The sequence below is a fragment of the Mustela putorius genome, unplaced genomic scaffold, assembly GCF_011764305.1.
Source record: "Mustela putorius furo isolate JIRA1106 unplaced genomic scaffold, ASM1176430v1.1 tig00003899_pilon_pilon_pilon, whole genome shotgun sequence".
NCBI classification, from domain to species: domain Eukaryota; kingdom Metazoa; phylum Chordata; class Mammalia; order Carnivora; family Mustelidae; genus Mustela; species Mustela putorius.
This window is the reverse complement of record NW_025422048.1, coordinates 16,454,596-16,480,726: the sequence shown is the minus strand read 5'-3', so window position 1 is coordinate 16,480,726 and position 26,131 is coordinate 16,454,596. Positions and strand designations below refer to the sequence as shown.

At 44.5% G+C, this 26,131-nt stretch overlaps 1 protein-coding gene across 1 annotated transcript in view; it reads left to right on the top strand.

Moving 5' to 3' along the window:
* The window catches only part of HPRT1 (hypoxanthine phosphoribosyltransferase 1), a 38,449-nt gene extending 17,478 nt beyond the window's left edge, over positions 1–20,971 (top strand). Inside the window, exons 4-9 of the mRNA XM_045068095.1 lie at positions 7,893–7,958; positions 11,392–11,409; positions 13,830–13,912; positions 19,161–19,207; positions 19,633–19,709; positions 20,233–20,971. Coding sequence (XP_044924030.1) covers positions 7,893–7,958; positions 11,392–11,409; positions 13,830–13,912; positions 19,161–19,207; positions 19,633–19,709; positions 20,233–20,280 — 339 coding nt within the window. The 3' untranslated portion in view covers positions 20,281–20,971. The remainder of the gene's footprint in view (positions 1–7,892; positions 7,959–11,391; positions 11,410–13,829; positions 13,913–19,160; positions 19,208–19,632; positions 19,710–20,232) is intronic.
* Positions 20,972–26,131: the final 5,160 nt, after the last annotated feature.

The window sequence follows — 26,131 nt, the reverse complement described above, 5'->3', positions numbered from 1 at the left end:
GCTGATTTTCCCCAGTTTAGAATAGTGAATTAAACATTAACTGATCTGTACTAATCCTAGAGAAATGCTCCGTGAACTATTAAATGTTTCTGGAATATATAAAGAGCCCTAATAGTATCAACACACCCCATTTAGTTTTCCTTCAAAATAAAAATTTCATTTTTTGATTAAAGAATACGTGTTTTGTTTGTTTGTTTTTTTAGATTTTTTTTTATTTTATTTGACAGAGATTACAAGTAGGCAGAGAGGCAGGCAGAGAGAGAGAGAAGGAAGCAGGCTCCCTGCTGAGCAGAGAGTCTGATATGGGGCTCTATCCCAGGACCCTGGGATCATGACCTAAACCAAAGACAGAGACTTTAACCCACTGAGCCACCCAGGTGCCCCAAGAATACATGTTTATTAATGAGAAAAGCATACCACCACAGGAAATAAAGACATGAAGGAATTAAAGTCACCCTGAATTCTACTACCACTTTTATTTCTAATATTTTAAAGAATTTTCACATACATGTCATAATTTACATACTTTTTAAAAAATATTTTATTTATTTGAGAGAGAGAAGGAACAGGGGAGGCATGGCAGAGGAAAGCAGAGAAGCAGACTCTGCTGAGGAGGGAGCCCAATGTGGGACTTGGTCCCAGACCCTGAGATCATGACCTGAGCCAAAAGCGGGTGCTTAACCCACTGAGCCACCCAGGTGCCCCACATAGTTGACATACTCCTGATCAGAGTAGCTGGGTAGGATTTTATTTGCTCAGTGCCTCAATGAGAAGTTGCCAGGCATTCCAAATACCGTATTTCATTCAAACTCTTAAGATATCACTGATGTTAAGACTTAACTCTGTTTTTTGTACTGCTAAGAAAGAAGACGCTGTTGGTTACATTGTAAGGCTGTTGGTTACTTTGTAAGTTGATGTCAGTTGTGATATATTGACTACAGGGGTATTAAAATATGAGTGTGCATCTTAAACAATGAGATGTTCTGTCTCTAAGGCTCTGTGACATTCGGAAAAATGAAAGAAATGCATTTTCTTTCTTGTGAGTTCAATTTTGTAGGAAATTTTTTCTTACCAATTTTATTTCATATTAAAAAGATGAAGCCTCAGGAGGGAAAATTACCAGACAAGTAAATGTTTTGTGGCAATACTTCCATGTGGGCGTTAAGCAAAGGGAAAATGAGCCTGATTTACTGTGTGTCCAGACAGAGCGGCTTACATGAAAATGAAATTGATCTTAGAATTTGATAACTTGCAGAAAACTTTTTGTGTTCTGAATTATTATCTCCACATATATTTGAGAACAGGGAGGCTCAGAGGGGTGAAGTGACTCGCCAAAGATCATACAGGTCTTTGCTTGGAACCCACGCCTTTCTTTCACTCTGCAGAACTCAGAGTCTTATTTGGGAAAACTTAGAACTGACTCGAGCCCTGTAATACGTTCTTTCTTTTATTTCTTCATTTTCTACTAGTCAGGAGTGTTATTTTTTGTTTTTGTTTTTGTTTTTGAGAGGGAAGGGTGGAGAGGGGCAGAGCCCAGAGAGAGAATCTCAAGCAGGCTCCACGCCCAGCATGGAGCCCTGCGTGGTGGGACTTGGTCTCATGACCTGGAGATCCTGACCTGAGCCGAAAACAAGAGTCACACAGTAAACTAACTGTGCCACCTAGGTGCCCCTCCTAGTCAGAAGTTCTCTCTGCAAACAATTCATCTGGCCCATTGTGGGATTTTTTTTTCCCCTCAGTTGTGGTCACAGGGTGCATAGAGCTATAATTCAGTCTTGATCTTGGAGGTTGCGTGGTTAGTAGCTTGATTGAACTGTTTAATATATCAGAGATATAAATTACCTAATAGTAATTTGTAAGAAGGTAGCTATTTGAGTGAACTTGGTTAAAGAAAAATACAGAAAGTACTGGAGTAGTTTCTTGAAGTATCTCTTACAAGAAGAGAGGCCAGTAGCTTTCAGTCTGACCTTTCGTTCATGTGGATTTAGTCCTTGCTTTAAGGTCTGCTTTTTCCTCTAGAAACGGTTGAAGTTAAATGTAAATGTGCCACTTGGATGTTGACTACTAGTAAAGCTTATCTTCTGTAAAACTAATCTCCTTCCCCCTCCCATATATGTGTGTGTGTGCGTGCGTGTGTGTGCATATATATATATAAAATGGAACGATTTATGTCTCTTTCCTGCTTATTGAATTAAGACCATAGACAGGTGTGGGGGAAAGAATTTGTTCAGTTTAAATGGGAGGGAACAGGGATGCGCACCATCTCTAATAAAAGGAAACCTTAACAGAACTGGTGTCAAAAGTATGCTCTGTAGCTATTTCCGGTGGGTTTTCACTTTGATGTCGGCCGAGGTATTATATAAACACCCTGTTTCTTAGAAAATAAAGGTAATGTTCAAGTTTGGTCTTGGGAACCAGAAATTTTGTATTAGGAAATTTAAGGACATTGATTAATTCACTCAGGAAGCACATATTGATCCTCTCTGCTGTATACAAAGCCATGCCAAGTAGTTCCGTTGAACATGTTTATTTTATCAGATCCTAGTCCCAAACCAGTCCTGGAATGAAAAGCATGAAGATTGGATGCAGTAACTTCTGAAGCGAACCTCTAGGTATTAAATACCACCACTGACTCAGTTCTTTCCAGTATGTTGTGCTAAACGGTGTCTTCGATTTAATTAGAGCAGCGCTGACCAATAGAACTTTCTGTGGTGATGAACAGTACAGGGGTTGGGGCGCCAACTTTTTGTGTAACTTTTGACTCCCCCACAATTTAACTACTGATAGCCTGCTATTCGCCAGAAGCCTCACTGATAATAGAAACAGTGAACACGTATTTTGTATTTGCGTCATATACTATATTTTTACAATAAAGGAAGCTTGAGAAAAGAAATATTATTAAGGAAACCATAAGGAAGAGAAAACACATTGACCATGCTATTCGTATTTATCCAAAAAAATCCATGTGTAAGTGGCCTGTGCAGTTGAGACCCGTGACGGTGACGTTTAAGGGTCAGCTGTAATTTGCACATGTGCTTAATGGGCCACTGTAGTGGACAGTGCATGGGTCCAGTAGATGACCTGAGGGCCCTGCTTTATGAGCATCATTTTTTAAAAATTATTTTTTATTTATTTTTTATGTTCAGTTAGCCAGCATATCATACATCTTTAGTTTTTGATGTAGTGTTTAGCGATTCATTAAGTGTGTTTAACACCCTGTGCTCATCACCACCCGTGCCCCCCTTAGTACCCATCAGCCGGTTACCCCACCCCTGTACCCCCTCCCTTCTGAGACTCTCAGTTGGTTCCTCAGAGTCCACAGTCTCTGATGGTTCGTCTCCTCCTCTGATCCCCCCATTCATTTTCCCTTCCTTCTAATGGCCTCCATGTTATTCCGTACGTTCCACATATGAGTGAAACCATATGGTAATTGACTCTCTCTGTTGACTTATTTCCCTCAGCATAATCTCCTCCAGTCCCATCCACGTCGATGCAAAAATTGGGTATTCATCCTTTCTGACGGCTGTGTAATATTCCATAGTGTATATGGACCACATCTTTATCCATCAGCCCGTTAAAGGGCATCTCGGCTCCTTCCACAGTTTGGCTATTGTGGACACTGCTGCTGTGAACATGGGGGTGATGTGCCCCTTCTCTTCACTATTTGTATTTTTTAAGTAAGCGCTAGGCCCAACGTAGGGCTTGCACTCAACATCCCAAGATCAGGACTCACACATTTTCCCCACTGAGCCAGCCAGGCGCCCCTCAACTATTAGCATCATTTTTTTTAGCTGGTGATAATAGATAAATATAATAAATAGATAAAATAGATAAAAATAATTTTTTTAACAACATGTTCTTTCCAAAACACTCATAAAATACAGGTAAATAGATTACTCCCTGGGTGTATATCCTTCCAGACTTCTTTTTCTCTGCATCTGTTTTTAGAAAATTGGGTATCTGCCACTTCTCATCTGAGGTGCCGTCTACCTGTAAAAGCATGTGTTTGTAATACTCTCACTGCTGTTGACACTTGATCAGGGTCTACAGGAAAACAGCAAAAGGACAGAGGACAGTCGCGATGAGGGTGTGCAGAGAAAGCATGCTTGGGATGTGGCGGACCGGGGATGTCATTCCTTCTGCCCGTCCCTCCGTCCTGGGGCTCCGGAGATACAGCCTCAGGTTACCCGCATCAAGCAAGCTTCGAGGCGCTAAGCCCAGACTTCTACCTAGCCTAGCCCTTGTGGGAGCTCAGCTTTGGGGATGGGCCTCTGTATTCTCTTCAGCAGGAGGAGATTGCTTTGTTCCAGGCCCGCCTTTCTCAGCCCTCGCCTGGTGTCTTTTCCCACAGCGCTCTCTCCTCTTTTCCAAAACCACGTTGTGGTCCCTGTTGCCTGGAGGGTCGCAGAATCCCTAGGCATAGACAAATAGGAATAAGCAAAGTTCCTTCCTATTCTCATCTTTTCTCCCAGACTCAAGCAAGGTAATTGGGGGCACCTGGGTGGCTCAGTCAGTGGCGCTTCTGACTTTGGCTCGGGCTCCCCAGCCGGCAGTAGGCTTGCTTCTGCCTCTACCCTCTGCCTCTCCCCGCCCCAAAATATTCAAAAGCAAAAAAGAAAGGTAAGTGTGCATAGGAAACTAATACAACATTGTATGTTAATTATACTTGAATTTAAAAACCTGGAAATCATTCCTGCCAGTCTTAACACTTAAACAAGAAAAAAAAGGTAGACCAAGTGGAAACAGAGATGCTAAGGGTAGAGCTGTAGGCTCAGAGAGCTTCTTTGGGAATTTTGCATAGTTGACAATGACCCTCTGAGTTCAGGCCAGCTGGGGCTCTCCGGCTGGGAAGAATGGGGTGATGGGGCGGTAGAGAAGAGGGGAGAAGAGTGGGGGCGGCAGGGCCTCTCCCCTCTCCTGGGCCAGCCCCACCGTCTCCTTCAAGATGGGGGCACATGGGAGTCCCTCAGTAATAAGCAGGAGGACAGTGGGAAGCTTGTCCCACCCAGGAGAGGTGGGAGGGGGCGCTGGGGACGGAGGGAGGTCGTCCTCTGCTGAAGGGCACTCAGACTTGTATTCTAGCACAGTGGGCTGCAGCGGTCTTTCTCAGCCAATCTTTATTAGCCTCCACTGGTCCGCGTGGCAGGAAGCCTCAGAAGACGGACGCCTGGGGACACCTGGGTGGCTAAGTCGGTTAAGCAGTTAAGTGCCTGCCTTTCGCTTAGGTCATGATCCCAAGGTCCTGGGATCGAGCCCCGCGTCAGGTCAGACTCCCTGCTCAGTGGGGATCCTACTTCTCCCTCTCCCTCTGCTTTTCCCCTTGCTGTGCCCCCCCATAAATAAATAAATAAAATCATTTAAAAAAAAAAAAGGCCTCAGAAGAGATTCAAGCTAATAATCTTGGAGACAAACAGGAGTGTGGAGATCTGGATGCAAGCTTGCATGCTTGAAGTTCTTTTTTCTTATCCTGTCAACATAGCCTCTGGATCACAGGGCTTTTTCTGTGACTCCATACTTTTCAGTTCTTTCTCTCTCTCTCTCTTTTTTTTTTTTAAAAAAAAAAATCATTGGGAATTGGACTGTAATACCAAACTTCTACAGAAGATGTCACTATATACTTTGATACACAGTGTATGTCATTTACTATGACCCAAGGATCATGGAAAGCTCCAGGTTTTGTATATGGGTTTAGGGGTTTTTTTTGTTGTTGTTTTTGTTTTTGTTATTGTCTTTGTTTTTGCTATTAATCACTTCCCTGTGTTTGAAACCCTGGATTTTAAGTTAGTTAGAATAAAGGGTATCTGTAATTTCCTTAAGATGAGGAGTAAGATGCTAGATTTTTGTTTTCGTATCAGAAGTCACACTTAGATCTGTTTAGGTTGCAACACTGAATAGTTTGGTCCCGATTGTGTTTTTCAAAGATGACACGCCATAAAAAATGGACATGTGTATCGAAGCGTATGACGAGAATGGAAATACAGAAAAGTAAAAAGCCCTGTAATCCGCATTTTCACAATCAGAGGTAATTGATGGTATAAAGCTGTTTAAAATCCTGAGCAAAAGTGGTTTCTTAGGCAACACATTACTCTGCTAATTGGTGTTTTTAATTCCTGTCGCCCATGTCAGTGTGTAAAGATTTCAGATTCTTTTTAATAGCTGTGTGGTATATTGCCTTGTGTGGGTGAACCAAATTTAAATCGGTTCCATTACTGAAGGTCCTCAGTCTCATAAATAGGTTCTGTTAATAGACTTGTTGCTTGTCTCCCGTTTTCTTTTTTTATAACTAGTTGACACAGTGAACCTCCTTGTACGTACCTTTGCATGTTTGTGAGTTTTTATAGCATTGGTTCCTGGAAGTGGGATCACCGGGGCGAATGGCACACATGCTTACGATTTTAATAGCTTATTGCTGTGCCATTTTCAAAAGAGGTTGTACCAGTTTGGGGCGCCTGGGTGGCTCAGTCGTTAGGCGTCTGCCTTCGGCTTGGGTCATGATCCTGGGGTCCTGAGATCCAGCACCCCATCGAGCCCCGCATCAGGCTCCCTGCTCAGCGGGAGGCCTGCCTCTCCCTCTCCCACTCCCCCTGATTGTGTTCCCTCTTTCACGGTCTCTCTCTCTCTCAGTTAAATAAATAAAATCGTTTAAAAAAGAGGTTGTACCAATTATTCTCTTACCAAGAGTGCTTGTTTCCCCTCACTTTCGTCAACATACATCATCAGGATTAAGTTTCACCGGGGTGAATGGGTGAACCACATGGTTTTGGTGTTTGCTTCTCTGATCGATATCATTTCCATGTTCTGGCCTTTTTTCCGTGAATTGCCTACTTGCGTTCATTTTTCATTTTCCTATTGGCTTCTTAGTCTTGGAACCCGGTATACAAAGGACTATTTGTTACAGATCTTTTCCTTCAGTTTGGGTTCAGGATATGCCTAGGTTTTTACCCTTTCTAAGAAATGTGAAAATACTACTTCTACATTTTCTCTCAGTCTGCTTATGGCTTTATTTTTTACATTTAGATTTTAATCCATCTGGAATTTATTTCTGTGTCTGCTGTGAGGTAGGGATCATACTTTATTTTATTCCCAAAATAGATAACTGCTTTGTTGAATAATTCATCTTTTCCTTACTGCCTTCTAATGCCATCTTTATCATATACTAAATCCTCAGATATTTCTGAGTGTGTTTCGGGGCTCTGTTTTGTTCCTTGGTCTCTTTGTCTGTTACTGTGCTGGCACAATGTTGGCTCCAAATTATGATTGTCACCACCACCCACGCTGGTGCATATGGAGTATTTTCCCTTTGAAATTCCTGTGCGGGTTTCTCCTGGATTCTGTGATAGCAGAAACCTGGGAGCCTGAGAGGTAGGCCTTGAAAGACTGCTGATCAGACCTGGTTTTCCAGACTATGCTGAAGATGACATGGGCCTGGGCCAGACTTTTGAGGGCTTGAGTGTGATACAGACCAGAACCCACAACTTGCTTGATTCATGGGAATGGTCCAGGGCCAGAACCAGACATCGGTCAGGCTACTAACTTCATGTTTCAGAAATGACCGTGATGGAAGATGGGTGGCTGTTAAGATAGTGCCCACTGGAAAATGTTGTGTGCCCTATTTTTAGGGCTCTGAGGAGCATCAGATCAGTAATGGCCAATTAGAACTTTCAAGCTTTTACTAATCTCTAGTTGAAAGTTACCTAGTCGTTCATTTCTTTAAACATATCTTACAGTGTGTATCATTTAGAATATCATAATGCGATGACATTAGATCGCTAACTTCTTAAATCTTCTAGTTCCCATTTGATAATTTGAGATGTGTGTGTGTGTGTATGTGTGTGTACACAAAAGGATATACATGGATACTTACATATCTTCTTTTTTTTTTTTTAAACTAGAATGACCAGTCAACAGGGGACATCAAAGTCATTGGTGGAGATGATCTCTCAACTTTGACTGGAAAGGTATGTGTCTTGAAGGGGAAGAAAAGAGTTCTCTTGACTTCATGCCAAGAGTCAATTAGTAACACTCTGCTTTATCACTAAGAGGAAGCTCACAAGTTGTTTATGCACTTAAACAAGGGCTGTTTAACCCTTGGAATCAACCTCAGCTGTCTTTCTCCAGGTCACACAGCAAAGAGGCAGCAGACTCCAACATTAAACTTCAAGTCTGTATTACAAAGTACCCTTGTCTTCCTCTGTGGTGATCTAATTTAGAATTCTTCAAAAGTATATATATTTTGGTGGGGAGTGGGGAGACAGTCTTCTTTATAAAAGTAGACCCACACAACAAAACATGTAGTGTGGTATCACGTGATAGTTGTGAAAGTGTGGGTTCTAGAGATGGGCAGCTTTTTTTTTTCCCTTAGGTAAACTCTACCCCCAATGTGGGGCTCAAATTCATGACCCCAAGATCAAGAGTTGCATGCTTTACCAACTGAGTCAGCCAGGCGCCCCAAGATGGGCGGCTTTGATTTAGAGGCTAGCTCACAACTTTTTCTGTGTGAACTTGGGCAAATTATTTAACCCCTCTGTCTCCTCTCTGTAAGGTGGGGACCATAACGGCAGTCCCCTCAAAGAATTCAGAACGTTAAGTGAGATAATGCATGTAGGCCTCTTAAAACAGTTTTTCTGGTAGTTCGAATACTCAGTAAATTTAAACATAGTACTATTTTAAGACCTCTCAAAAAGAGTTTTCCAAATACATCAAGATTGTTCCAGTATAGGCAATTGGCGGAAATAATAGAGATGTTAAGATATTTCAGCATTAGCCTTGAGATGCAGTGCAGTGATTTCCAAGTAACCAGTGACAAATGATAGATTGCTGTGTTTTTTTTCAGCTGCCAGTTAGTTTTTTATGTAGAAACACCACCAGTTATAAAGGTATAATCTCATAAAAGTTTCACAACAAGCCCTTGAGGCGTAGATACTGTTACCCCTGTTTTACAGATCAGGAAGCTAAGACAGCAGATTGGAAGGACTTGTCCAAAGCCATGCTGCCAGTGAATGGTAGAACTTGAATTTAAATGAAGGTCTTTCTGGCCTCAAAGCTCTTTTCTTTCTCTGGCTTTTAAATGTTTATAGCTTACTTGACTGGGTATGTAGTAGAAAACTTCAGCAGACAACACTTGTGTGTCAGATCCTCTTGTCACGTATGGCGGTCCTGCCAGACTAATCTGGTCCTCCTCAACATTTTTGAAAACTTCAAAAGAGAAATTATAATCATCTGTTGACTTTCCCCTTCCTGCCCATCCTGTGTACCACTGCCAGACCGAGTCTTCCCTTTCCACGTACTTTGCCCATATTTAGAAGTCATTTAAAGCCCTTACTCCTATAGTCAGTTTTTAGTGCTGGAAGGGGCCTAGCCTTCAAAGCCTCCTGGGATTTCATTTGATCTTGCCTTTCCCACCTAATGGCTCTGTCCTACTACATGGCTTTGTGATCTTAAAAGTTCTCTTTCGAAAATAATTTTCTTTTCCTGATAGTCACAGTAGAGCACATTTATTGTGGAAAAAATCAAGGCGTCTAAGTTGGATGAAGTTATTTCTTAGTGGTGAGATTGTGGGTTATTTAGACTTTCTATTTCAGCCAATTTTGGGGGGACATTCTATGTAGATACATACGTACATAAATTTTTTTTCCAGTTAGTGGTTGAGAATATGGACCTTGGACTCTGAAAATACTTCTTTACCACTTGGCTAGTTTTATGACTTTAGGCAAATCATCTGACTTCAGAGGCTCATCCTTTTTTTCATTTATGAAGTAAGGATATAGCTATTTGACATGAAATAAGCTTTCCATAATGGTAGAAATTCTCATTCTTTATTCTTAAAACCATATATTGAGATCATACTCTAGATACTATAGTTTTGTATTAGATAAATATTTAACCTCTCTGGATTGTGATTGATTTGTACAAGCTATCTCCTATTACTAGAAGTCCATGATTATGACCTAAGATCGTGCAGCTACTTAGTATTAGAGTCAAGACTAGAATCCAGGTTTTCTGTCTCATAATTCAGTGTTTTCTTTTTTTAAAGATTTTATTTATTTATTTGACAGAGATCACAAACAGGCAGAGAGGGAGGCAGAGAGAGAGGGAGAAGCAGGCTTCCCGTTGAAGAAAGAGCCCAATGCTGGGCTTGATCCCAGGACCCTGAGATCATGACTTGAGCCGAAGGCAGAGGCTTTAACCCACTGAGCCACCCAGGCACCCCTCAGTGCTGTTTTCAAACTATAACTCCATCCCCTGGTACACATTGCTGCGGCAGTGAGCCACAGTTAGGGTGGGAGAGTGTTACCCTTCCGATGTGCTAGCGAGGGTAGAGAAAATGCTGAGAAAGAATCACATAGCAGGTGATGAAATGATGATTGGCCCATTAATTGATTAAATTCAGTTCCACTAAAGATTGAGATTGCGGTATCTTGAAAAGAGACAAAGTAGTTGTCATAGGAGGAAAGGGACAATAATACAGACTGTGGTGGTAGTATTATGCATATTGCAAAATACATGCAAAATTACAGCTCAGACAGGGTGAGGTTTTTAAAAAAAGGCCTAACATTTCTTTCTTGCAACCCTGTGGATCTTGTGTGCCCTACCGTGGTAATCACTGACTTAGAAGAATATATAGAACATAAAGATTTTCATACAGCTGGTATGTGACCAAGAAGGGAGAACAGCAGGTCACAATATAGCATGACTCTTCCTGTGACAGTGATTATAACCAGTGTTTGAAATGGGGCCTTGTTCCTCTAACCAGCATGAGAACAGATAGGACTGTTCTGTACCTCGGTGGTGATTCTTAGATGGTTTCTTCTGTAAGGGCTCTTTCAGCTATAAAATTCTGAGAGGTAGAAATTGGGGTGAGGGTTTATGGTGGGAGGAAGCATTGGTACCTTCCTTTAGTTGAGTCCAAGCATATGAACACACCCAGCAAATACAGATCAGTTTTAGTCTAATGAGAAAATAGGTTTTGAACTGGATTCCGTATGGTGAATTAAAAGCATGATTTTGGAGTTCTAGTACAAATTATAGTTCTTGAACCTTAGAGTTGGAAGATCTATACTAGTTCACATCCCTTATTTAACACATGGTAAACTGAGGCCCAGAGAAACTTCATGACTTGCCCAAAATTAGACCTCTGTTTAAAGGAGTGAGAATTAAAAAAAAAAAAAATGAACCTATATAGATCAAATTTTGTTTTTAAAAGTTCCACTACAATGAAAATTTCACATTAAAGAGTACTAAATCCCAGCAGATGGCCCATTGTTTAAATCAGGCTTTGAGATAGGAAAGCATCTTAAAAACAAGAATTCGGATAATGAGTTTGTTATATGATGTGAGTTATAATTGAAAACACTGATTGACTGTACTGATTTTCATTTCTTTTCCTTCTAGAATGTCTTGATTGTTGAGGTAAGTTCTACATACTTTCAATATAGTGTTTATGATTTTCTAACTTAGTATGCACAGTCCTAAAGGTAATCCCGGAAAATAAATTCCTCGTCATCAGTTTTAACTGTGGGCTTATGTTGTTATAAGGGAGTAAGATTGGTTTTTTTGTAAGAAATACTTAGTAATTTGTTTTTATTGGATAATGGGAAAATGCTAGTATATTTCTTTACCCTCTCTTTTGGGTTTCAAAGTTTTTCCTTTCTTTTAAAGTTGATACACATCATCCCTGTGCGTGTTTTTTTATGCTTCTATTACATGTGTGTATCCACATGCAAAACATATTTGGGGATCTAAGAACATATATGGTGCCGCACTATACATAACCTCTTATATCTTATTTTCACTCCTATTAAGTTCTGAGGTTGTTCACCTTGAGACATGCAGTTGTCCTAAAATGCAAAGTTGCAGTCGGTGTGCCCTTGTGAGTCCCCTCTAAATGCAGGCAGTGACCGAATCATAGAGTGGGTCCCTTTTCAGTTTTACCATTCCTGCCAAATGACTCGACAGAGTCATTTGCTTTATACTCTCACCAGTAGAATGAGTTTTCATTCTTTTATATAAAATGTCTTAAGGCTTAAGAGCACCAGTAACCCCCAATTCATTTTTATTAATAGAAACTTCAGCTTATGGATCAAAAACTAAACAGGTGACGCTGTCTTCAAAAGATTCGAGTTCATGAATATCCCTGGGAACTAGTTGCTTGAGAGATTTTTTGGTTTGATTTTAAGTAGACTTCACACCCAGCGTGAGCCCATCGCCGGGCTTGAACACTTGACCCTGAGATCAAGGCCTGAGCTGAGATCAGCAGTTGGACGCCTAACTGACGGAGCCACCCAGGTTCCGTTGGTTGCTTGTTTTTAAGATGATTGATTGATTGATTGATTGATTTGACAGACAGAGATCACAAGCAGGCAGAGAGGCAGGCAGAGAGAGAGAGGAGGAAACAGGCTCCCTACTGAGCAGAGAGCCTGATGTGGGGCTCGATCCCAGGACCCTGGGTTCATGACCTAAGCTGAAGGCAGAGGCTTTAACCCACTGAGCCACCCAAGTGCCCCTGGTTGCTTGTTTTTATTTTTTTATTTTTATTTTTTTTATTTTTGGGGGGGAGGGGGAAGGGTATGTGCTGATTTTCTTTTAAAGATTTTATTTATTCATTGGACAGAGAGATCACAAGTAGGCAGAGAGGCAGGCAGAGAGAGAGGAGGAAGCAGGCTCCTTGCCGAGCAGAGAACCCGACGCAGGGCTCAATCCCAGCACCTTGGGATCATGACCTGAGCCAAAGGCAGAGGCCTAACCCACTGAGCCACCCAGGCGCCCCTGGTTGCTTGTTTTTAAATGTAAATTTATTAATTCCACTTCAGATCGATTTTGTCTGGGGCAATGCTGCCTAACACATGACCACAAATTTAACAGCTGAAAACAATGCATGTCCAGGTTAGCAGAGTCCTCTGCTCAGGCTCCTGGGGCTGAAGTAAGGCTGGGGCTCCTGTCTCGCCCAGGGCTCGCGGTCCTCTTCCAAGTTCACTTAAGTTGTTGGCAGAATTTAGTTCTTGGGCTTGCAAGACGAAGGGCCTTGTTTTCTTGCTGGCTCCGGGCCAGGGGTTGCTCCCAGCTCCTAAAGGCCAACTTCGTGTCCTTGCACGTGGCCCTCTCACATGGCCACTAACCATTCCAGCATTTTCCCAGGTTGTGCTCCCGCTGGGGTTGGGAGGTTATTCTGGGCGTGCGCATGAGGGGACGGGAGTCTTGGGCCATCCGAGTTCTGGCCACTGCAGCCCGAAACTCTGCATTTTTCACAAGTCTCCAGCCCTGATGCTTCTGACGGCTCCCAGACCGCACTTTGTGAAGCACCGCTTTGTACCGTCCATCACGTTTTCATTGAAGAACATTAGGGTTAGGGTTTAAGCAGTATTTTTCCAATTAGAGATGTATTTATTTTGAATAGTCTCCTACTTTTGACTAAGTAGTTAAGGTTCACTTTAATATAAAGTCATTTTATGTAGTAAAGCCTTATTTGGAGACTTTAAAGATGGCATGGAGCAGTGTTTCTCATCTTGAACCACCTGCTTCTGAGAGTTGGCGACCCTGAAAACAATAGCATTCTTATACTTATCCATGGGGTTTCGGTGTCTCATGTTTATAGGATGCAGTTTCATTTGCTCTTTAAATGTCTTGTCTTGGGCACCTGGGTGGCTCAGTTGGTTGGGCGACTGCCTTCGGCTCAGGTCATGATCCTGGAGTCCCAGGGTCGAGTCCCGCATCAGGCTCCCTGCTCAGCGGGGGGTCTCTTTCTCCCTCTGACCCTCCCCTCTCATGTTCTTTCTCTCTCATTCTCTCACACACAAATACATAAATAAATGTCTTGTCTTTTTCTTTTAAAGGATATAATTGACACTGGCAAAACAATGCAGACCTTGCTTTCCTTGGTCAAGGAACACAATCCAAAGATGGTCAAGGTCGCAAGGTATGTGTATAACATTTTGACGGGCTATTTTCTTCATTTGAAATGGGCTTCAGTCATTAATTGCTTCTCGTAAGAGTAAATGTTCTCAACTTGTTTATCTTCAAAAAGTAATATGATCTCAAATAAGACTCAGTAAATATGCTTTGTAAATAATTTTGTCATGTGTTAATGAAGCCCTTCATTGCAGTCATATTTTTGCTTAATATTATTAACACTTGGTTTTTCAGCATGCTAATAATGATGTCACCTTGTCTTGGGTAGCCTGGTAGAACATTGGGGCTTGCTTGACGAACTGAGACCAAGGATCCCACACTGGGTTTAGGGGGAGGTCGTAGGGAGGGGGTAGGTGCTGAGGATCTGGAGCTCCTGGAATTGAGTGATGACGTATGCCAACCTCCCCTCCGGGCCCTGCCTCTGCTGTTTGGCTTTTGCTTTCTTAGCTCTACCTTTGTTTCTAGTTTACAGCTGAACCCCTTACAACTCTGAAGGAGCACTGTGGCTCCCACTTTGCAGATAGGGACACCAAGGCATAGGGAATTGTCCAGAGGCACAGCACAGCGCCCAGCACACTGTGGGGTGAGGCTTGAACCAGGCCACCCGGCTCACAGTTCCTGCTTTGTTTACCACCGTAAGGTTCTGGTAGGGTAACACCCGAGGTGGTTTTGGGGGATTGTTTTTTGTTTTTGTTGTTTATTTGTTTTTTGGCTTTTGCAATTTCATCTTCTATTTTTTTTTAAGATTTTATTTATTTATTTGATAGACAGAGATCACAAGTAGGCAGAGAGGCAGGCAGAGAGGCAGAGGGGGAAGCAGGCTCCCTGCTGAGCAGAGAGCCCGATGCAGGACTTGATCCCAGGACCCTGAGATCATGACCTGAGCTGAAGGCAGAGGCTTTAACCCACTGAGCCACCCAGGCACCCCTCATCTTCTATTTTTAAGTCTTTGACCACTCTGTAATTTTTGTGTAGGGGTCAGATAGTAATCTAATTTTTTTCCTAAATGAATAACTGGTTTTGATAAACCCCTTTTAAAGGGTCCAAGTATCCCATATCGAGCATCTCTGAATCAGCGTGAGCCTTCTGTGAACTGTCTGTCAGCAGTTTGTCCTATCAAGCTTCTCTGATAGCTGGCGCCCGTGTGGGTAGGTCCCTTTCGGTGGATTGAGGACAGGTGTGACAGAGGGTCTCTATCCACATTGCACTCTGGGGCACTAAGTGGCTTCCTGTAAGCCAGGCCTGCACTTGCTTATGTCTCTCCTGTGGCACAGGGTACTTCTGTAGCCTCGGGATAGTCTTTTTTCCCTCCTTCCTGGAGGAGGCTGCGGAATTGAGGTAGACTGCCTCATGAGAGAGGGCTTTTGTGTTGCTGGAGGTGTGGAGTGCCCAGAGGGTGCTTTGGTCATTCATTTCTTAGTGATGGAGCTGGCCTAAGTCAGTGTTTTCTTAACCTTTTTTTCTTAATCCCGCCCTCACCATTCAGTTTTAATATCACAGATACATATCTGTTCGTGGTGTGTATGTAACCTGTGCTCAATACATAGAAAGTAAGCCTGGCAGCTTGTTCTTTTTATTCAATGCAGGCTTAAGAAGGACTAGATAAGCATTTTAACTTAAAAAGTTCAATTAAGGGGCGCCTGGGTGGCTCAGTGGGTTAAAGCCTCTGCTTTTGGCTCAGGTTATGATCTCAGGTCCTGGGATCGAGCCCTGCATCAGGCTCTCTGCTCAGCAGGGAGCCTGCTTCTCTCTCTCTCTGCCTACCTCTCTGCCTGCTTGTGATCTCTGTCAAATAAAAAAATATTTTAAAAGTTCAATTAAAATTTACTTATTTATTTTTTAATATTTTTTTAAAGATTTTATTTATCCATTTGTCAGAGAGAGAGAGAAAGCCCAAGCATGGGGAGCGGCAGGCAGAGCAGGCAGAGGGAAAGGTAGGCTCCCCGTGGAGCAGGGAGCCGAACGTGGGAGCCGATCCCAGGACCCCCAGGATCATGACCCATGTCGGAGGCAGTTGCCTAACTGAGCCACCTGGGTATTCCAAGAAGTTCGATTAAAAATTTTAAAACTGTGAATCGGTGGGAATGTCAGATGGATTGGCTGCCTTGGCAAACGGCTTGTCACGTTTGTGAGAAACTAAGCACGTAGCTGCCGTACGACTCCAGCACTTGCATTTGTCCCGGAGAAATGAGCACGTAGGTCCTCCTGGAGATTCATACACGAAAGCTCGCGGCAGCTTCATTTGTCATAGGCCCAAACAGGAATCAACCAAAGTGACCATCAGTGGGTGAATGACGAAACGGACCGCAGGGCAGCGTTCCATGGAGTCCTGCTCAGTCGTACGAAGGAACACGGGACAACCTAGATAAGCCTCAAGGGGCTTGTGCTCATCAAAGCCAGTGTCCGGGGTGCCTGGGGGACTCAGTTGGTTAAATGTCTGACTCTTGATCTCTGCGTCATGGGTTCAAGCCACATGCTGGGCTCCACGCTAGGTGTGGAGTCTCCTTAAAAAAAAAAAAAAAAAAGCCAATCTCGAAAGGTTGCCTCCTATATGATTCCATTTATGCAACCTTCTTAAAGTGACAAAATGCCAGAAGTGGAGAGCACATGAGTGGTTACCGGGGGTGAGGGCGGTGAACGTGATGCGTGACTGTGAATAGAGCCTCGTGCGATGGGACGTCCTGTCATCCCGAGGCGGTGGTGGTCACTTGAACCCGCATGTGTGATAAAGTCGTGCAGAAGCACACACACTCGCACGCAAATGCATGCGTGTGAGACTCGTGGGATCTGGACAAGGTCAGTTCCCCGGAGCCCGCGTCTTGGTCGTGGTGATCTGCCAGTTAATGGGAGCTCTTAGTACTGGAGGAGGCTGGGCGGGGGGCACATGGCACGGCCCTGCGCATTTCTGTGACTTCCGGCAACCTGTAATTATTTATATTATTATTTCAAAAATTACATAATTCTTTCAAAATGAAGAATTTGAATAAGCTGTTCATGTTGGACTTTCTATCTGCTTAGTAACTCTTAACGTAGGCATAGTTCAGTTTATTGTGCTTTTGCTTTATTGCACTTGGCAAATACTGTGGGGTTTTTTTTTTAATTTTATTTATTTACTTGAGAGAGAGAGACAGCAAGAGAGGGAACACAAGCAGGGAGAATGGCAGAGGGAGAAGCAGGCTCCCTGCCAAACAGGGAGCCTGATGCAGGGCTTGATCCCAGGACCCTGGGACCATGAACTGAGCTGAAGGCAGATGCTTAACGACTGAGCCACCCAGGCACCCCTTCTTATTTATTTATTTATTTTTTTGGATTGTACTTACGTAACTGAGTTTAGACCTTTCTTTTTTTTTTCCCCCACAAATATATGCCACCCATGCGCCCCAGATACTGTGTATTTTACAGATCAGAGGCCTGTGGCAACCAGCATCAAGCAAGTCTGTAGGCACCAGTTTTCCAACAGCATTTGGTCACTTCACGTCCCTGTCACTTTTTTTTTTAAGATTATTTATTTATTTGAGAGAGAGGGAGAGCATGAGCAGGGGGAGGAGCGGAGGGAGAGGGAGAAGCAGGCTCCACTGAGCAGGGAGCCTGACGCTAAACCAGCTGAGCCAGCCGGGCGCCCCTCTCTGTCACATTTTGATAATTCTTGGAATATTTCAAACTTTTTCATTTTTATATTTGCTGTGGTGATCAGTGATTATGAATTCTGAAAACTCAGATGAAAGCCTTTTAGCAATAAAATGTCTCTAAGATGCGTGCTTTTTTAGACGTGATGCCGTAGCACACTTAATAGACTACAGTGTAGCATAAACATAATTTTTATGCCAAAACATTCATTTGACTCCCTTTACTGTGATACTTGCTTTGTTGTGGTGCTCTGAAACCATACCCACAAGATCTCTGAAGTATGCCTTGTAGTTTATTTACTTATACAAATTGTAAAACAAAACAAAACAAAACAAAACAAAAAGAAACCACGTTTGTGCTCCATCCCCAGCAATTCTGACGTAATCGGTCAGGGGTGTGGCCCGGGTACCTGAGTTTTGTTTTGTTAAAGTTCCCAGGCGAGTCTGATGTGTAACTAAGATTGAAAATCATTTTGTGCCCTTCCCAGCTTTTTTTTTTTATTTTTTAAGATTTTATTTAACTATTTGAGAGGAGACCAGAGTGGAGAGAGGGAGCACAAGCAGGGGGGCGGTGGGGTACAGATGGAGAAACAGGCTCCCCACTGAGCAGTTAGCCTGATGACCACGATGCGGGGGAGGGAGGGGCTCTATCCCAGGACCCCAGGATCATGAGCTGAGCTGAAGGCAGGGGCTAACTGACTGAGCCACCCAGGCACCCCTGTCCTTTCCAGCTTTTGAAATATATTTATCTAAGAAGGTATAAAATCGTAAGTTTTACTGGGACTGCCCTTAACATATATAAAGGTTATCAACACACTGTTGATAGCTTCTCTTTTTTTTTATAGGATTTTCATATGTTTTTGTTTGTTAACGTTTGTTTTTTAAGATTTTATTTATTTATTTGACAGACAATGATCACAAGTAGGCAGAGAGGCAGGCAGTGGGGTGGGGGAGCAGGCTCCTTGCCAAGCAGGGAGCCCTATGCGGGGCTCGATCCCAGGACCCTGAGACCATGACCTGAACCGAAGGCAGAGGCTTTAACCACTGAGCCACCCAGGCACCCCAATAGGTTTTCTTAATGGCTGAAAAATTCCAGCAGGCAGTACACACTTGGGTTACGACATGAGCTTATGTTAGAGGTGGCGTGTCCCAACTGCAGTTTTTGTTCTGAAAAATCAGTACAAGCTCCTTGAACATGCTAGTTATTTTTAGCCTCACGATCTTTGTAAGCCACGTATTAAGAGTCTCAAAAGGTGACGCTCACATCTCCCGCACCCCTTTGCAGTTGTAGCATTGGCCTTCCAGGGATCCTGAAACTGCCCGTTGACACTCCCCATCCATTCATCCTTCTGATCCGCTGCCCTCTGATGGGTGCATGAGTAGTCGGGGTCAGAATCATCTCAGAATCATCAGTCACGTTCCTAGTGGGGATCAGGCAAGGGTCTCGGCTGTGGCGGGAGCTCACTGCTGTCCTGCCCGGTCCCTGCAAGCTCGCTGCCCATTTCGTAGTCTTTCTACATAGAAAATATTCTAGGTGCAGGAGAGACCATGTCTCAAAGCAGGAATGTCCCCTTTTGTAATGCCCTGTCATGTTTCCCTATGTCACATGTTACATTTTGTAATTAACAGCTTGCTGGTGAAGAGGACCCCTCGAAGTGTTGGCTATAAACCAGACTGTAAGTGAATTACTTTCTGTCAGTCATTTAACTGTCCTTAACCGGAGCAAGTTTTTTTTTTTTTTTTTAAGATTTTATTTATTTATTTGACAGAGTGACAGAGAGAGATCACAAGTAGGCAGAGAGGCAGGCAGAGAGAGAGGGGGAAGCAGGTTTCCCACCAAGCAGAGAGCCCGATGCAGGGCTCGATCCCAGGACCCCGAGATCATGACCTGAGCCAAAAGCAGAGGCTTTAACCTACTGAGCCACCCAGGCGCCCCAACCTGAGAAAGTTTTCTCTGAAATGGTTGAGAGTTACTTCAGAGGGTATTTATTTTTTTTTTCCTTAAGATTTTAGAGAGAATCTGTAGAGAGGCACATTCATAAGCATTTGAATCGAAAATGATGTTTTCTGTATCTGAGTGATGATTTATGATTCTTTTCAGTTGTTGGATTTGAAATTCCCGACAAGTTTGTTGTAGGATATGCCCTTGACTATAACGAATACTTCAGGGATTTGAATGTAAGTAATGCCTCTTTTTCTCACTCATTTTTCAGAGCCTGTATAAAAATTTACGAAAGAGAGGAATTGTTTTCTCTTTCCAGCACCTCATAATTTGAACAGACTGATGGTTCCCATTAGTCACATAAAGCTGTAGTCAAGCGCAGACGTCCTTAGAGCTGGAACTTGGCCAGGCTGGGGTGACACTTCTGTTGGCTGCAACAGTCGAACAGCTTTAACATATAGTAACTGTCCCATTATTATTTCAGATGATAGATGTGGTCATAAGTGAGAAATAAATGAACTGGTCTAAGTCTTTTCACTCACTCTCCTTCAAGCACCTGCTTCTGCTCCGTGGGCAGGAGGCGAGAGCGTGCCTTTCCGCACCCAGTGAGGAAGGCCCCCGCTAGCCTCTGTCTGTCTGTCTGTCCGGTGGAGCCCCTGCAGCGCAGCGCTGTTCCCCCAAGCCGTGCAAAATGCTGTTCTTGCCTTCCATTGCAGGATATGCTTTTCTAATGCGAATCTCTGGATTTTTATCTTGTAGCATGTTTGTGTCATTAGTGAAACTGGAAAAGCAAAATACAAAGCCTGAGATGAGAGTTTACGTTGAGTTCGGAAGCATCTGGAGCCCCACTGAAATCATCAGTAGAATGTTCTAGTTCTGTGGCCAGCTGCTCCATAGAGCTTTATTGCATGTATCCTCTCAGAATTTTATCCATTTTGTATTTTAGAAATGCCCGTTGCTCCATTCCTGAAGTCTTTATTTGCAATACGAGCCTATAGACTATCCGTTCTCTTGGCGTGGAGTGTTGTTTGACTTGTGAATAAAAAAAAATCTCTTAAGCTACACCACTATCGAATGAAAATATTGAAATTGTATCTGTAAGAAACATTTAAAGAGAAGATATATTAGTTTTTTAATTGGTATTTTAATTTTTATATATTCAGGAAAGAACAGAAGTGATTGAATATTGTTAATTATATATCACTGTGTGTTTAAAAGAGTAAGGAGCAGTCAGTTTTCCTATCAGCAACAGCATCTACAGTCTTGTCTATTGGGTGAACCATATGTCTTGGAATTATTTTACTGTTTCAGCAGGATTAATTGTTCTCTCCCGCTTGTTCAGATGATTTCTGGGGAATCTGTGTCAACATTTCCTTTTAAATACAAATCAGTAAATAAATTAAAAAAAAAAAACCCAAACAAACCAAAAACCCGTTACCACGTTTTGAATTCTTCAGTGTAAACATCCCTACAATAAAGGCTGTCTCTTTAAAAGAAACTCCGCATACCTATCATTTCTCTACAGATTAACCTAGTGTCATTTTCTGTCAGTTACTTTTTCCTTGTCTGTTAAGTTTTAGCAGCTCTTTTAATTGTAATCTTTACCGAGCACAGCGAATGGTGATTGTATGGTAGAATGCGTTGGGGAAGCTAGTGACATTCGCACCCACAGTAAGTTTCAAACACACAGTAGCCTTGATGACTTGTCACTGTGTTTGAGTAACAGGGCTTTCTCTTGGGATCCTGGGAAATTGTTCATATCGCAGGCTCATCTTTGTGTAGATGAAGAACGGCACCAGCGGAACCTCTTGTTTCTTGGGAGCAGGAAGACAGGTTTTTTTTTTTTTAAAGATTTTATTTATTTATTTGACAGACAAAGATCACAAGTAGGCAGGGAGGCAGGCAGAGGAGGCGGGGGAGCGGGCTCCCTGCCGAGCAGAGAGCCCAATGCGGGACTCAATCCCAGGACCCTGAGATTATGACCTGAGCCGAAGGCAGAGACTTTAACCACTGAGCCACCCAGGCACCCCGGAAGACATGTTTTAAACCCAAACTCTCAGGGGCCTCTTGGCTCCAGGTGAGCTGTGAACCAGCAAGCCCAGGAGCCATCTAGCCACATGGATGCCTTAAAGTTTGCTGCCATTCTCAGCAGCAAAGTGGGGAACTTGAAGTAATACCGTGTAATAATTTGTTACGGTCCCGGAACATTCTAGTTTCATCCAGCCTTTTCACTGTTGTTACCTGCCTCATTTGATCTTCATGACCCTGTGCCCCCCGCTTCCCATCTGCCTCCCCCCACTCCCGACGCCCTTCCCACCTCCTATTAGGTGGAACCGTGTGAAATGACCCTTCTGGCAGGTAAAAAACTGTTAGCTGGTGGCAGTTCCGAGCGGCATAACCTGAACACGAGCTGGGTGGTTTACATTCGTATGGCTTCCTGTTTGTCTCCCCTATCCGCGTCTTCTAGAATGTAAGCTCCATAAGGAAGATGAGAACTTTTACCTGTCTTGTTCACTGACACATACACTCAGTGTCTCGAAGGTACTAGGAGCTCAGGTGACAGTCGTTGAATGAATGAGTAGTGAAGAGGTCTGGGTTGGACTGTCCTTTGCTTATTAGCTCTGTGACCTTGGGGTGCTAAACTCGGGGGCCTGTTTTCTCAGCTGGTAAATGGGGACAGTGGTGTCTCTTCACAGGCCCATGGCGAGGAGTAATGAGCTGTGACAGGGCAGGTGAGATGGGACCGGGGCCCGGGACTTGCCAGGTGCACCATACAGTGGCTGAGCCTGGCAGGAATGGATGTTTCGAGAAGTGAGGTGTGCGGCCAGTCAGCGGTGGAATGTGAACTGAGATCTGTCTGATTCTCGCCACTCTCGCCTGAGGCGACAGCACTTCCCCTTTCCTCATAAGGAGACGCCTCACATCTTACTTCACCTGCCATCGGGACCCCATTTCCAGTCATTTTTATTTCCTTCACCAACTTGCAGCAGGTGAAACGTAGTCCATCCATCTATGGGATGACGGAAGGGGCGCGCTACCGGGAGCAGCAGTAATTTCTGGAATAACAGTCGTCTGTCAAGGGAGAGGAAAAGTACTAAAAAGAAAGAAAAAATGCTAAAGCCTCCTGGGGCCCTTTAGTCATTTAGCCTGGGAGCAGCTGGTCACAGTTGTCCCACGTCTGTAACCCTCGGGGCTGTGCTTTCATCACAGCCTCGTGTCCTAGGAATGTTCATGAGGGATGGAAAATGAAATTTCAATTGCTTCATTTTGGGAGATATGGAAACATGGGATCTTACCATCCAAGGCAATATGGGTGCTTAAAGATCTGGAAAACTCGTGTGTGCCAAACCCTCTGCGTGTTCCCCCTGTTGTGAATGCTTGTATGTGACTCCTGTATGTGTCATGTCTGTAAACAGAGGTAGGTCCCCATTTTAATTCCGTGTGCAAAAAGGGCTTACTGCTCTAAATCAGTTCATGTCCTTTCCTGCATTGGAGATTCTAGAAACACACTGAGTGCCCTCTGGGTGCCAAGTACTGGGGAAGATAGGCAAGGTTGTGTGTGTGTGTGTGTATAGCGTAATGGGGCCAGAGGCTGTGCAGCAGGGTTTGTCTACACTGTAACAGGTGGCCCTTGAGGACTTTTAAGTAGGAAGTAGTGATCAAGCTTTTCTTTGCAGTTTTAAGGGCACAGGAACCTCCAAGAGCAGTTCGGAAAGTAGCCAGGGGTTTCAGGAGTCAGACCAGCACTGTCAGGGGTCACAGCCGGCTCCTGTGTCACACGGGGCACCAGGCGCTTTGTGTGTGCTACTTTTATGCATGTTTCACAGAAGAGACCGCCTCGGAGGCTCAGTTGTCAAGGTGGCGGTAGGGAGGCCTCCAGGGGCAAATCAGCCCCCGTTTCTTCCCCGGATGACTGCAGTCCCATCTCCAGTTCCCGTCTTGTCGCCGTCCCCCTGACTGACACCCACGCGGCCTCCGTGCAGTGGTGCAGCTGTTGAAGCGATTCAAAGGAAGACGGGGTGGTTTGGCTCAGATCCTTCCTGGGGCTCCCCATTTGGGAGTGAAAGCCCAGGGCCTCCCAAGGTTGGATCGCGTAGGGTTCCCGGCTTGCTGCTACCCGGGCCGCACCGCTGGCAAGCCCGGGCCGCACCGCCGGCAAGCACACTGCGCTCGCGCCCAACTGCTCACTGCTGCGTGGGCCCGTCTCCCTCCGCTGGAGCACTGGGATGGCTGCTGCCCTTGCTTTTGCCCGGTTCCCGTTTACCCCCACGCTGTGGGTAGGCCCCTCTTCTCTCGGTGTCTGCTTGCCTTTTTTGGATGATCTTTTGAGATTGGGCGCCTGGGTGGCTTAGTCAGTGAAGCGTGCGCCTTGGGCTCAGGTCGGTCCTGAGCCCTCCCCCCGTTCATGCTCTCTCTCTAATGAACAAAATCTTTTTTTTTTTAAGATTTTATTTATTTATTTGACAGAGAGAGATCACAAGCAGGCGGGGGGGGGGGGGGGGAGCAGGCTCCCCGCTGAGCCGAGAGCCCGATGCGGGGCTCGATCCCAGGACCCTGAGATCATGACCCGAGCTGAAGGCAGCGGCTTAACCCACCGAGTCACCCAGGCGCCCCTCTAATGAACAAAATCTTAAAAAAACAAAAAACAAAAAAACCCCAGAAATCAGACTATATCACTTGCCTGGTTAACACTTGAAAGCAGGCCGTCGCGTGGCCTGCAAGCTCTCCTGTGAGCCAGCTCCCGGCCACCTCACGTCACCTGTCCTTGCTCCCTTCACTTCAGCCACGGCTCTTCTTTCAGTTTCTCACGCCTGCCACCCCCCCCCCCAACCTCCCCATGACCTCAGAGCCTCCGTTCCTGCAGTTCCTTGTGCCCGTCACTCAGTTCCCCCCATCAGCCGAGCTGGCTCTACGGGTCACCCTAGTGAACCCCTCTCTGATCCTCCTTCTCTAACAGCCTCAAAGCGACCCTCCATGACATGACCTGTTTCCGGTTCCCCGTGGCCCTCAGCACCGTCAGGTGGTCACGCCTTCCCCACAGGGCAGCAATGGCCACGGTGGCCACTCTGCCCCATGCTTGGCTGGGAAGGAAGTGGCCCAGGCGGACAGTTACCCTTAGCGACGTCAAAGGCCCCATGGCTTAGCCTGAACTTAGGGGGCCGATGAGAAGCTGCCTTGTGGCAGACCCTGTGAGATCGGGAGGGGCACAACAGCCTTGTGACAGCTTGTCGCTCGGCTGCTCACCTCTCTTTGTTCCTGGCAGGGTCATGGAGTGTCTGAGACTTGGGTCCAGAGGCCGTCGACTGTGTTTACATGGCCTAGGTGGTGACATCTGGGGCAGAGCCGTTCCCAGACAAACACCTGCCCAATGGATCTTTTCTTACTCTAGTTCTTGCCTGGCTTCGCTTGTAGACCCCCAGCCCCGTGAGGGCAGCACTTTGCCCCTTTCCCTGCCTGGTGCCCAGCACCTACCAGGACAGGGAAAACATTTGTTGGATAAAGGACAGGAAGTTAAAAAGCAGATAAAATTTTTAAAAATGGTACCTGAATTGCCCAGAATGACAAGCAAAATGTTGTCTCAGGTTGAGCAAAGCAAAAAACCACCACCAGAATTTGATTTCTTGTTAACACTCGCTAACCTTTATTGAATTGTTACTGTATGCAGTGGAGCCTTACTAAGCACTGTCGAATCTTGGTAGATGTTTTTTAATCAACCCGATTTTGCAAATGAAGAAATACAGGCTCAGAGAGGTTGTGTAATTTGCCCAGGATCACACAGCTAGGAATTTGAACCTAGGCGGTCTTACTCCGGAACCTGGCCTCTTCATCCATTACCACTTAACCTTTAGAGCCTGGCTTTTAATGTGCAAACTAGTACACCGAGGGCCCAGAGAAAAATACTAAGCTTGTTGGAGGTACTAATTCCAAAGGACTTGTACATTGAGCAGCTTTTTGAGGGCCCAGCTGATCTTTAAGAATGTGCGCTGACTTCCTCCAGCACTGGGAACCGTTTTCAAAGATGATTCCGGAGTTCCTCCAGTGCGATCTCCGAATTTTTCAACTGGCTTATTTTACGACCCGTGGGCAGCTTCAGACAAAGTGACTCTTTGGCATGAAGGATTGTGTGTGTGCTCTCTGCCATTTTTAAATGTGAATTTTATAGATCCTTCAAACCACTTGAAAGAGTAATGATTTTTTAATGGTTTTTCATTATTAGCTGTAACTTCAAGCATTACTGATAAAAACTGCCAAATTCTTTCAAGTTTTCTCTTTACATGACATGGGTGTACTTCGTAATGAGCCTTCTCATGATGATTCATGACCGAAGTGACTTTGAAACTTGGTAGCTTTACAGTAGAGCTCCCTTTTCTTGGCGTTTCTTTTTCCTTTTGCCTTCATCATGAGAATATTTGAGAGCTGTGACCGTGAACGAGTTCAGTTCTCCCGCGCATGGCATCCTCTGGAGGGCTCATCCCGGCACCTGCCCTGTGGGCGCCCCCCACTCCCTGTGTCCTTGACGGGTTCATCCTGGATGTGGCAGCTGGCCCTGCTCATCACTGTCAGGGTGTCCTGGCTTCCGGGGCCTCCTGATGGGCCGAGCTAGAAGAGGGAACATGTACCCTCACGCACATACCCGCACCCTTATGTCTATTTCTGC